Source organism: Schistocerca americana, chromosome 9 (genome assembly GCF_021461395.2).
Source record: "Schistocerca americana isolate TAMUIC-IGC-003095 chromosome 9, iqSchAmer2.1, whole genome shotgun sequence".
Lineage (NCBI taxonomy): Eukaryota > Metazoa > Arthropoda > Insecta > Orthoptera > Acrididae > Schistocerca > Schistocerca americana.
Window position 1 is genome coordinate 184,986,443 of NC_060127.1, and position 13,659 is coordinate 185,000,101.

General features: G+C 45.0%; 1 protein-coding gene across 1 annotated transcript in view; it reads right to left on the minus strand.

Moving 5' to 3' along the window:
• Positions 1-13,659, minus strand: part of LOC124550803 (basic proline-rich protein-like) — a 131,354-nt gene that overhangs the window by 88,919 nt on the left and 28,776 nt on the right. The window contains exon 2 of the mRNA XM_047125529.1: positions 1,768-1,948. Coding sequence (XP_046981485.1) covers positions 1,768-1,902 — 135 coding nt within the window. The 5' untranslated portion in view covers positions 1,903-1,948. The remainder of the gene's footprint in view (positions 1-1,767; positions 1,949-13,659) is intronic.

Sequence of the window (13,659 nt, forward strand, 5' to 3'; positions counted from 1 at the left end):
TGGATAGATGTCTGCCTATTACACATTACGACGCTCTTCGACTGACGGCGGTCTCTTTCAGTCAACAGACGAGGTCGGCCTGTAGGCTTTTGTGTTGTACGTGTCCCCCCTTCACGTTTCCACTTGACTATCACATCGGAAGCAGTGGAAATAGGGATGTTTAGGAGTGTGGAAACCTCGCATACAGACGTATGACACAAGTGACAAACAATCACCTGACCACGCTCGAAGTCCGTGAGTTCCGTGGAGAGCCCCATTCTTCTCTCTCACGATGCCTAATGACTACTGAGGTCGGTGATACGGAGTACTTGGCAGCAGGTGGCAGCACCATACACCTAATATGAAAAACGTATGTTTTTGGGGGTGTCGGTATACTTTTGATCACATAGTGTACCTTTCTCTGATAGGAGTACATGAAATGTCCGTGTACTTCACAGTGACCAGCCAATATCCGACACTATTCTCGGCACTTACGTACGCTAACGCGCCTGGTAACAACACGAAACGCAAACAACAGTACTGCACTGTGGTGGCCATTCTATCTGCCTCTGATAGTGTTGCGCATCACTTCGAACACAGCGGTAAGGAGAGGTGGACTACAGAATGGCGTGGCAACTGTCGCCGTAGGAAACATGGGCAGGAGTAGAACCGATTACCAAACAAGGTAACACGACAAATAAAAGATTCATTCAACTTGTATTACTCGGAGCCAACAAAGACTCATTACAAGTAGTGCAGCAATGAACAGAGTCTAGGTAGAGCAAGGTCAACTAAGATGATGCTCCCTAAAGTAAGCATCAAGGTGAGACTCCCAGTGCAAGAGGGCTTAGTGGATACCACTAGCCGCCCTACATACGTGGTACGGAGCTGCTGCAGGTGTGGCTACCGGGCTTACACCACTGGGTTCGCCAGATCACGCGCAAGCACGGTCTGTGTCGAACGGAAACTTGCCATTCCGTTACCAATTTTGATAAGCCGTGGGGGATACACAGAGAATTGCAACTCTAATAAATTACATACCCACCGACTGTGTATTCGAGTACGAAGTGACATCGACATCCGAGCATGTCTTCTAGATTGTTGTTGTTTTGGTCTTCAGTCCTGAGACTGGTTTGATACAGCTCTCCATGCTACTCTGTCCTGTGCAAGCTGCTTCATCTCCCAGTACTTACTGCAACCTACATCCTTCTGAATCTGCTTGGTGTATTCATCTCTTGATCTACCTATACGATTTTTGCCCTCCACGCTGCCCTCCAATGCTAAATTTGTCATCCCTTGATGCCTCAGAACATGTCCTACCAACCGCTCCCTTCTTCTGGTCAAGTTGCGCCACAAGCTCCTCTTCTCCCCAATTCTATTCAATACCTCCTCATTAGTTATGTGATCTACCCACCTAATCTTCAGCATTCTTCTGTAGCACCACATTTCGAAAGCTTCTATTCTCTTCTTGTCCAAACTATTTATCGCCCATGTTTCACTTCCATACTCTATACAAATACTTTCAGAAACGACTTCCTGACACATATATCTATGCTCGATGTTAGCAAATTTCTCTTCTTCAGAAACGCTTTCCTTGCCATTACCAGTCAACATTTTATATCCTCTCTACTTCGACCATCATCAGTTATTTTGCGCCCCAAATAGCAAAGCTCCTTTGCTACTTCAAGTGTGTCATTTGGTAATCTAATTCCCTCAGCATCACCCAACTTAATTCTTCTGGATGCTCCACTCTTGCACCGGGCAGTGCAGCTAGGCGGAGGTACTGACCTGGTGGTAGTGCGGGTACTGCAGGCTGGAGGCGGGGGGGCTGGGGTAGTACTGGGGGGCGTAGCCGTAGCCGAACTGCTGTCCGGGCGGCGGGGGCGGCGCCACCACTGGCTGGTAGCGGTACTGCTGCGCCATCAGCTCCCCTCCCACCACGGTCACCTCGCTGTCCGGCGACCCCTCCCTGCAACAGGCGCGCGCACCTCTGTCACAAACACAGCTCCAGCACGGGGTGACGACGGGGAACACGTCAAGAGTGTCACGCTCTCTGATGTAAGGTACCTGGAAAATTAACAATATGAAGAGACCGATACCAAACTCGTACACATCTATCAACACACACCACCTGCACGGCATAATGACCGGGAACACATCAACAGTGTCACTCCTTCAGATGTAAGATACCTGGAAAACTAACAATATGAAGAGACCGATGCCAGACTCGTACACATCTGTGAACACACACCCACCAACACGGAATAACGACGGGGAACACATCAAGAGTGTCATACTTTCCGATGTGAGATACCTGGAAAATTAACAATATGAAGAGACCGATACTATATATTATTAAAACAGTCTTGATCACGATTTATTTATTACAGTGACCGGTTTCGACCACTACTGTGGTCATTTTCAGACCAATGAGTAGGAACCTCTTTCTGCTGGAGAATCACTAATTTTGTTTAAAAGTGTTGTCTCAGCAGGAGTAAAACTAATTTTGGTTAGATTGGTTACTCTTGGATAAAAGTTATGTACATCTGGTGAAAGATCTTGTGGACACACATTTTGGTGACTAACAAGGGCTGCAATGTTCTTATTATGCTTATTAAGAATAATTTCTCGTACTGCATTAATTCTGTCATCTGTAAAGTTAAGTAACTGTGAAAATATTAATGTTGACAAATGATTGCTAATTTTTAAATGTAAATTATACATTTCAAGATATAATGCATCTTTTTCTTTATATGCATCTTCAATTTCAGATCTAATCCATAGAATGCTACTCTTCTGTCGTAAAAATATTGCTATATTTGATCTGGTATTAAAACTAATTTTTACGTGATTAAGAATCACATGATTCATTAGGCATTGTTTGTTAAAACATATTTTGGAATTAAGTTTTATAATGTTAGTGCGTAATCCTCTAAACTTCTTGTAATCTCAGAATACCTGACATGGCAATAAATCAATTACTTTTGAATACATTATGGGTGTGACAGTGATCAATGTGTTACAAATATTTACTATTAAAAACTGTCTTGATGACGATTTATTTATTACGGTGACCGATTTCGACCGCTACTGTGGTGATCTTCAGACCAATGAGTAGGAACCTCTTTCTGCTGGAGAATCACTACTAATATACCATATATGATTGGTACTTTACGATACCGTTTCAGTTCTGTAGTTCACAATACATGTTTACTGATGAATTTCTCGGTGCATTTGAATCACTGCATAAAACAACATTGCCTTCAATTCGAAAGAAATATTTTCAATTTTTATTTTGTTAGTGTTTTATCCGTCTTCTGCAGCAACTGTAGCTGTTTATGACGAAATAATCAGCAACCACTTGCAAAACGGAAATTTAATTTGTTAACCGGTTTCAGCCGTTATTCGCAAGATTGTAACCATCGCATGTTTTGCGAGTGTTAACAGTAACACGCATGCAGCACGTTGCTGTGATCACGTGGTTCATACTGCCTGTAAAAATAGGGTATGAAGAAGCCAAACAAGGGCAGACACCGTTCCATAACTAATCATCTAACGTTAATTTTTTTCAACATAAATAAATGCAACACAACGTAATCAAAGTCCATCATCCTATTCTTTCGCTTCTGCAATAATATAAACAACAACAAAATCATAATAGGTTTTTCTTTTATACTTGCTGGTAACTTTAGACTGAAAACTCCGTAATAACTAAAAGATACAAAATTCGATCTGAAGAACTAAAAATGATAATTTATAGTTCATTACCTTGTATTCAACATGTTGACTGCAATTACTTGGGAATGAAATGAAAATGAAATGATCGTATGGCATTGTTGGCCGCAAAGCCCCATGCGGGGAAGTTCGGCTGCCGTACTGCAAGTCCTTTTTAGCTGACGCCTCTTCGGTGACTTGCGAATCAATGAGGATGAAAGACACACACACAACACCCAGTCATCACGAGGCAGAGAAAATCCCTGACCCCGAAGGGAATCCAACCCGGGACCCCGTGCGCGGGAAGCGAGAACGCTACCGCAAGACCACGAGCTGCGGACTACTTGGGAAACTCTAATAAAAATAATCCATGAAAAGAAAAATACTTGAAAATAGCAATATAAACACGACAAGTATTTCGTGAATATTGCATTTTAGATGAAAATTTAAATTGACAAAGTCAAACCGAATTGTGTTACGCAAGCAGCCCCGCGAAGGGGTCCCTAATTTCAAAATTAAATATTCGGAAATATCTGTGGAGAGCTTGCGGATCGAGAAAGGGAAAACGAGATGTTCCTTAAAGAGAATCATAAGTGGTAATGAGACGTGGGTCTATGGTTGTGATGTTGGCACCAAGGTTCATCTTCACAGTGGGTCGGGAATGGTTCTCCAATACCACAAAAAAGTCAGGTCAAATGTCAAAGCCATGCTGACTGTTTTCTCTGACACTGAACGATTGCTCATCATGAATTCGTGCCACAGGAACAAATCGTTAATCGACTTGTGGAGACGCCTGCGAGAAAACGTTAGAAGAAAACGGCCTGAAATGTAGCGAGACAATTCACGGCTCTTGCATCACGATAACGCATCCGCAGATTAATCCCTGTTGGCGCGTGACTACTGCAAAAGAAGCAAAATGACTGCTGTCTCATCCTTCGTACCCTGTCGCTGCAGACTACTTTTTATTTCCAAAGTTGAAAACCACGTTGAAAGGACGGAGATGTGCAACGATAGACGATATAAAAGAAATTTCGCGGATGGCGTTTCGCATGATGCAGCAAGGGGCGTACCAAGACTGCATCCGGAAGTGGGGGCGGTGCATCTACTGTGGAGGACAGTATTTCCAAGGAGACCATGCACAGTAAGTAAAAGGTAAGTGTAGAAAAATTTTGTGGACCAAGTTCTGCAATTTTTTGAACAGACCTCGTATGTTTTAGTTTGTTGTCAAATTCATTTTTATACTGATTCTACATCTAAATCTACATCCATATTCCGCAAGCCACCTGACGGTGTGTGGCGGAGGGTACCCTGAGTACCTCTATCGGTTCTCCCTTCTATTCCAGTCTCGTATTGTTCGTGGAAAGAAGGATTGTCGGTATGCTTCTGTGTGGGCTCTAATCTCTCTAATTTTATCCTCATGGTCTCTTCGTGTGATATACGTAGGAGGGAGCAATATACTGCTTGACTCTTCGGTGAAGCTATGTTCTCGAAACTTTAACAAAAGCCCGTACCGAGCTACTGAGCGTCTGTCCTGCAGAGTCTTCCACTGGAGTTTATCAATCATCTCCGTAACGTTTTCGCGATTACTAAATGATCCTGTAACGAAGCGCGCTGCTCTCCGTTGGATCTTCTCTATCTCTTCTATCAACCCTATCTGGTACGGATCCCACACTGCTGAGCAGTATTCAAGCAGTGGGCGAACAAGCGTACTGTAACCTACTTCCTTTCTTTTCGGATTGCATTTCCTTAGGATTCTTCCAATGAATATCAGTCTGGCATCTGCTTTACCGACGATCAACTTTATATGATCATTCTATTTTAAATCACTCCTAATGCGTACTTCCAGATAATTTATGGAAATAACTGCTTTCAGTTGCTGACCTGCTATTTTGTAGCTAAATGATAAGGGAACTATCTTTCTATGTATTCGCAGCACATTACACTTGTCTACATTGAGATTCAATTGCCATTCCCTGCACCATGCGTCAATTCGCTGCAGATGCTCCTGCATTTCAGTACAATTTTCCATTGTTACAACCTCTCGATACACCACAGCATCATCCGCAAAAAGCCTCAGTGAACTTCCGATGTCATCCACAAGGTCATTTATGTATATTGTGAATAGCAACGGTCCTACGACACTCCCCTGCGGCACACCTGAAATCACTCTTACTTCGGAAGACTTCTCTCCATTGAGAATGACATGCTGCGTTCCGTTATCTAGGAACTCTTCAATCCAATCACACAATTGGTCTGATAGTCCATATGCTCTTACTTTGTTCATTAAACGACTGTGGGGAACTGTATCGACCGGCTTGCGGAAGTCAAGAAACACGGCATCTACCTGGGAACGCGTGTCTATGGCCCTCTGAGTCTCTTGGACGAATAGCGCGAGCTGGGTTTTACACGACCGTCTTTTTCGAAACCCATGCTGATTCCTACACAGTAGATTTCTAGTCTCCAGAAAAGTTATTATACTCGAACATAATACGTGTTCCAAAATTCTACAACTGATCGACGTTAGAGATATAGGTCTATAGTTCTGCACGTCTGTTCGACGTCCCTTCTTGAAAACGGGGATGACCTGTGCCCTTTTCCAATCCTTTGGAACGCTACGCTCTTCTAGAGACCTGCGGTACACCGCTGCAAGAAGGAGGGCAAGTTCCTTCGCGTACTCTGTGTAAAATCGAACTGGTATCCCATCAGGTCCAGCGGCCCTTCCTCTTTTGAGCGATTTTAATTGTTTCTCGATCCCTCTGTCGTCTATTTCGATATCTACCATTTTGTCATCTGTGCGACAATCTAGAAAAGGAACTACAGTGCAATCTTCCTCTGTGAAACAGCTTTGGAAAAAGACATTTAGTATTTCGGCCTTTTAGTCTGTCATCCTCTGTTCCAGTACCATTTTGGTCACAGAGTGTCTGGACATTTTGTTTTGATCCACCTATCGCTTTGACATAAGACAAAAATTTCTTAGGATTTTCTGCCAAGTCAGTACATAGAACTTTACTTTCGAATTCATTGAACGCCTCTCGCATATCCCTCCTCACATTACATTTCGCTTCGCGTAATTTTTGTTTGTCTGCAAGGCTTTGGCTATGTTTATGTTTACTGTGAAGTTACCTTTGCTTCCGCAGCAGTTTTCTAACTCGGGTGTTGTACCACGGTGGCTCTTTTCTATCTCTTACGATCTTGCTTGGCACATACTCATCTAACGCATATTGTACGATGGTCTTGAACTTTGTCTATTGATCCTCAACACTATCTGTACTTGAGCCGTCCGGTACTCTGTAATCTGCTTTTTGTCACTTTCGCTAAACAGAAAAAATCTTCCTACCTTTTTTAATATTTCTATTTACGGGTGAAATCATCGATGCCGTAACCGCTTTATGATCGCTGATTCCCTGTTCTGCGTTCACTGTTTCAAATACTTCGGGTCTGTTTGTCACCAGAAAGTCTAATATGTTATCGCCACGAGTCGGTTCTCTGTTTAACTGGTCAAGGTAGTTTTCAGATAAAGCACTTTAAAAAATTTCACTGGATTCTTTGTCCCTGCCACCTGTTATGAACGTTTGAGTCTCCCAGTCTATATCTGGCAAATTAAAATCTCCACTCAGAACTATAACACGGTGGGGAAATCTACTCGGAATATTTTCCAAATAACGCGACCACGATCCTGCTTACCGGACTGTCGTTGAACAGAAACGCAGCAACTCATCAGTACTGAGGGACCGACGCGACGCAACCCTGGCACTCACTGAGTTTGGCCTAAGTTGGCTTACCTCCCGGGTATTCCGGTGTAAGGAGGGAGAAGAGCGCAGAGTCCGTAAGCGGCCAGGTCCGGCGAGCGGCAGAGTCGTGTTGGTAGGTTGGGGGCCGCGGAGTCGTAAAATTCCCGGTGCGGTGACTTTTATGTGGGAAGCGTTGTTTGAGAACCGTTTCACGCCAGACAGTCTTCCGCTGCGCTGCCACGACCGGCCGCAGGCTGGGATAACGGACTCCTCCGCAGCCGTGGCGCCGACAAAGCTGTGGAAACTGTCGCTCTACACACAACCCCCACAGGCGAGGTAGTCCAAGTGGCTGGATTCATCAACAACGACAGTGCCAGAACGTATCGCGTTCCTACAGGGGGAAGGAGCTTGTTGTCTTCAGGCGGAAGAGCAGCTTTTCAGTCTATCTCGTGTAAGCCTCTTCACGCCTGAACAACTGCTGAAACCTATATCCATCTGAAAGTGCTTATTATAGTCAGACCTTCGTCTCCCTTTCTGAAGCAATTACACTACTGTCCATTAAAATTGCTGCACCACGAAGATGACGTGCTACAGGCGCCAAATTTAACCGACAGGAAGAAGATGCTGTGATATGCAAATGATTAGCTTTTCAGAGCATTCGCACAAGATTGGCGCCGGTGGCGACACCTACAACTTGCTGACACGAGGAACGTTTCCAAACGATTTCTCGATTTCTCATACACAAACAGCAGTTGACCGGCTTTGCCTGGTGAAACGTTGTTGTGATGCCTCGTGTAAGGAGCAGAAATGCGTACCATCACGTTTCAGACTTTGATAAAGGTCGGATTGTACCCTACCGCGATTGCGGTTTAACGTATCGCGACATTGCTGCTCGCGTTGCTCGAGATCCAATGACTGTCAGCAGAATACGGAATCGGTGGGTTCAGGAGGGTAATACGGAACGCCGTGCTGGATCCCAACGGCCTCGTATCACTAGCAGTCGAGATGACAGGCATCTTATCCGCATGGCTGTAACGGATCGTGCAGCCATGTCTCGATCCCTGAGTCAACAGATGGGGACGTTTGCAAGACAACAACCATCTGCACTAACAGTTCGACGACGTTTGCAGCAGCATGGACTATCAGCTCGGAGACCACGGCTGCGGTTACCGTTGACGCTGCATCACAGACAGCAGCGCCTGCGATGGTGTACTCAACGACGAATCAGGGTGCACGAATGGCAAAACGTCAATTTTTCGGGTGAATCCTGGTTCTGTTTACAGCATCATGATGGTCGCATCCGTGTTTGGCGACATCGTGGTGAACGCACATTGGAAGCGTGTATTCGTCAGCGCCATACTGGCGTATCACCCGGCGTGATGGTATGGGGTGCCACTGGTTACACATCTCGTTCACCTGTTGTTCGCACTGAAGGCACATTGAACAGTGGACGTTACATTTCAGATATGTTACGACCCGTGACTCTACCCTTCATCCGATCACTGCGAAACCCTACATTTTATCAGGATAATGCACGACAGCATGTTGCAGGTCCTGTACGGACCTTTCTGGATACAGAAAATGTTCGACTACTGCCCTGGCCAGCACATTCTCCAAATCTGTCACCAATTGAAAACGTCTGGTCAATGGTGGCCGAGCAACTGGCTCGTCACAATACGCCAGTCACTACTCTTGATGAACTGTGGTATCGTGTTGAAGCTGCATGGGCAGCTGTACCTGTACACGCCATCCAAGGTCTGTTTGACTAAATGCCCAGGCGTATCAAGGCCGTAGGAAACCGGTATAGGCATACGTATTCAATTACAGAGATATGTAAACAGGCAGAAACGGCGCTGCGGACGGCAACGCCTATGTAAGACAACGACTGTATGGCGCAGTTGTTAGATCGGTTACTGGTGCTACCGTGGAAGGTTATCAAGATTTAAGCGAGTTTCAACGTTGTGTTATAGTCGCCGCACGAGCGATGGGACACAGCGTCTCCGAGGTAGCGATGAAGCGGGAATTTTCCCATAAGATCATTTCACGAGTGTTCCGCGAATATCAGAAAACTGATAGAACATCAAATCTTCGACATCGCGCAGCCGGAAAAAGATCTTGCAAGAACGGGAGTAACGACGACTGAAGAGACTCGTTCAACGTGACAGAAGTGCAACCCTTCCCCAAATTTCTGCAGATTTCAATGCTAGGCCATCAACTAATGTCACCGTGCGACCCATTGAACGAAATATCATCCATACGGGCTTTCGGAGCCGAATGCCCACTGGTGTATCCTTTATGATTGCACGACACAAAGCTTTACGCCTCGCCTGGGCCCGTCATAGCGACACTGGACTGTTGATGACTGTATCGACCGACTGGACGTGTACGGGTCTTTAGACAATCTCCTGAGTCCATGGATCCTGCATGTCAGCAGGGGACTGTTCAAGTTTGTGGAGGCTCTGTAATGGTGTCGAGTGAGTGCAGCCGGAGTGATATGGGGCCACTGGTAAGTCTAGATACGACTCTGACAGGTAACACGTACGTAAACATCCTGTCTGATCACCTGCATCCATTTATGTCTACTGTGGACATTCCAGCAGCATAATACGACACACCACACGTCCATAATTGTTACAGAGTGGTTCCAGGAACACTCTTCTGAGTTTGAACATTTCCGCTGGCCACCAAATTCCCCAGACATGTACGTTATTGAGCATATCTGGGATGCCTTGCAACGTGCTGTTCAGAAGAGATCTCCACCCCCTCGTACTCTTACGTATTCATGGACAGCCGGAGTGGCCGTGCGGTTCTAGGCGCTACAGTCTGGAACCGGGCGACCGCTACGGTCGCAGGTTCGAATCCTGCCTCGTGCATGGATGTGTGTGATGTCCTTAGGTTAGTTAGGTTTAAGTAGTTCTCAGTTCTAGGCGACTGATGACCTCAGAAGTCAAGTCGCATAGTGCTCAGAGCCATTTGAAGAGCCCTGCAGGATTAATGGAGTCACTTCCCTCCAGCACTACTTCAGGCATTAGTGTAGCCCATGCCACATCGTGTTGTGGCACTTCTGCGTACTCGGGGGGACTCTACACGATATTAGGCAGGTGACTGGAATACTCTCTTTCAAATTCTGAAGTTGGCAGGGGTAAAATACAGGGAGCGAGTGGCTATTTACAATTTGTACAGAAAGCAGATGGCAGTTATAAGAGTCGAGGGGCATGAAAGGGAAGCAGCGGTTGTGAAGGGAGTGAGACAGGGTTGTAACCTGTCCCCTATGTTATTCAATCTGTATATTGAGCAAGCAGTAAAGGAAACAAAAGAAAAATTCGAAGTAGGTATTCAAATCCATGGAGAAGAAATAAAAACTTTGAGGTTCGCCGATGACATTGTAATTCTGTCAGAGACAGCGAAGGACTTGGAAGAGCAGTTGAACGGAATGGACAGTGTCTTGAAAGGAGGATATAAGATGAAGATCAACAAAAGCAAAACGAGGATAATGGAATGTAGTCGAATTAAGTCGGGTGATGCTGAGGGAATTAGATTAGGAAATGAGACACTTAAAGTAGTAAAGGAGTTTTGCTATTTCGGGAGCAAAATAACTGATGATGGTCGAAGTAGAGAGGATATAAAATGTAGACTCGCAATGGCGAGGAAAGCGTTTCTGAAGAAGAGAAATTTGTTAACATCGAGTATAGATTTAAGCGTCAGGAAGTCGTTTCTGAAAGTATTTGTATGGAATGTACCCATGTATGGAAGTGAAACATGGACGATAAATAGTTTGGACAAGAAGAGAATAGAAGCTTTCGAAATGTGGTGCTACAGATGAATGTTGAAGATTATGTGGGTAGATCACGTAACTAATGAGGAGGTATTGAATAGGATTGGGGAGAGGAGAAGTTTGTGGCACAACTTGACAAACAGAAGGGACCGGTTGGTAGGACATGTTCTGAGGCATAAAGGGATCATAAATTTAGCATTGGAGGGAACCGTGGAGGGTAAAAATCATAGATGGAGACCAAGAGATGAATACACTGAGCAGATTCAGAAGGATGTAGGTTGCAGTAAGTACTGGGAGATGAAGCTTGCACAGGATAGAGTAGCATGGAGAGCTGCATCAAACCAGTCTCAGGACTGAAAACAACAACAACAACAACAACAACAACAACCAGTTTCTTTGGTTCTTCTGTGTAGTTAGTTGCAAGACTTTTAGGTTACCAATTTGTAAACCACTATGTCTATTAAGCACTGGCAATGTTTGGTGATTTTGTTTAGAAAATGAAGATGTTCAACAACTTAAACTGTGTTTCTTCAAGTTAATGAGTCGCCATCAAAAGAAAACAATAATTTCCATAAAGTGAGTCCGTGGACTTACGACCCTGGACTACGCAGCCGAGCACAACGAGAAGTATTTGTAACTATTGTGCATATGGATCTACTCGCAATCACAGCGGTTATCAGACGTATTTTGGCATTTCCTTTAAATGTGTCGCAACTAGTCCTGAGTTTATGAAGTTTCTCCAACTACTGAGCCACCCCATTCGGATTAATGCGTCTACGGAAGAAAGGAAGAGGACTGGGTTTCAACCTACCGTCAATGGCGAGGTCATTAGAGACGGAGCACAAGCCTGGAATAAAGAACGAAATCGGCCATGGCCTTTCGGAGGAAACGTACTGGCATTCGCTCTAAGGTTCAATGGGCTCTGAGGACTATGGGACAACATCTGAGGTCATCAGTCCCCTAGAACTACTTAAACGTAACTAACCTAAGGACATCACGCACATCCATGCGCGAGGCAGGATTCGAACCTGCGACCGTAGCGGTCACCCGGTTCCAAACTGAAGCGCTTAGAACCGCACGGCCACACCGGCCGGCTTCGCTTTAAGGACGACGGACATTAAACGTCAAGGAACGAAAGGAAACGTCGAAACACTGCGCAATGTTTTTGAAATAGCGGCATCCATACAGACGGTCAACTGAATACAACTGGACGGGGATGGGAAGAGACCGGACACCAATATGATGTGTTCTCGGGAAGTTCTGACGTTGGTGGACGTACAGCGACGTCGTCTGGTTACACAGGAAGATACCGTACACTCGTCACTATCACTTACGCTATAGCAGTGGATATGCGATTACGTGTTTCCCGTCTTGATTTAACCTTTGCTTTGTTTTCGTAATGCGGCTACACGCGCGTCTGAATTCAGCATACTTGCGCAAGCATGCTTGAGCACGTGTAATGGTTCAAATGGCTCTGAGCAGTATGGGACTTAACATCTGAGGTCATCAGTTCCCTAGACATAGAACTACGTAAACCTAACTAAGCTAATGACATCATACACATCCATGCGTGAGGCAGGATTCGAACCTGCGACCGCAGCAGCAGCGCAATTCCGTACTGAAGCTCCTAGAACCGCTCAGCTACAACGGCCGGCGAGCGCATGTAGTAAAAAATCTGTAGCTTGATGCTTGATCGAATTTCGATTATGTATACTTGTGGAAGCTTCCAAGGGTATACATGCTTGAGGGTGTGTACCAAGAACAGTGATTTGATTTGCTTCGGTTTTTATTTGGTCCTGTTAATTCGTATTTCGTCAAAGGCTGCAAGACAGGTGAATTAATACGGTAGTATGTGGACGAAAAGGTGAAGAAAAGCAGCAATACTGTGAGACCATTTCCATAACGTGTGTAACGCGAATAATTAATCTGGGAACTCTCTCCAAGGCAAAAAAGAAACTATGCACTACGAAGGAATTATCCGAATGGGAAGAAAATCGGTAGGTGTGAAGTACTTGTACAAAAGAACAAATAATTACACGTTCAGAAAAACTGGATGACTCATTCAAGAGAAAGAGCTTAAAAAACTGAGCACGTCAATAACACGTTGGACCACCTCTGGTTCTTAGGCAAGAAGTTATTAGGCTTGGCGTTGATTAATAAAGTTGTCTGGTGACCTGCTGAGAGATATCGAGACAGATTGTGTCCAATTCGCGCGTTAGATTATCAAAATTGCGTGCTGGTTGGAGGGCCCTGCGGGGGTTGTCTCCAGAGATATCTTCGCCAGTCATCGGGACCTGGAATCTCAGGGACTGACGTAGAATAGTCTTCAGTAATGAATACTGCTTCAAGCCAGCGAAGACGAGTCAGGAGACGCCCTCGATAGCGGTGCTATACCAATACGGACAATTCGTTCTTCTTTTCTTAGAGTGTAACATCGTTCTCCTTAATCACTCTTTACTG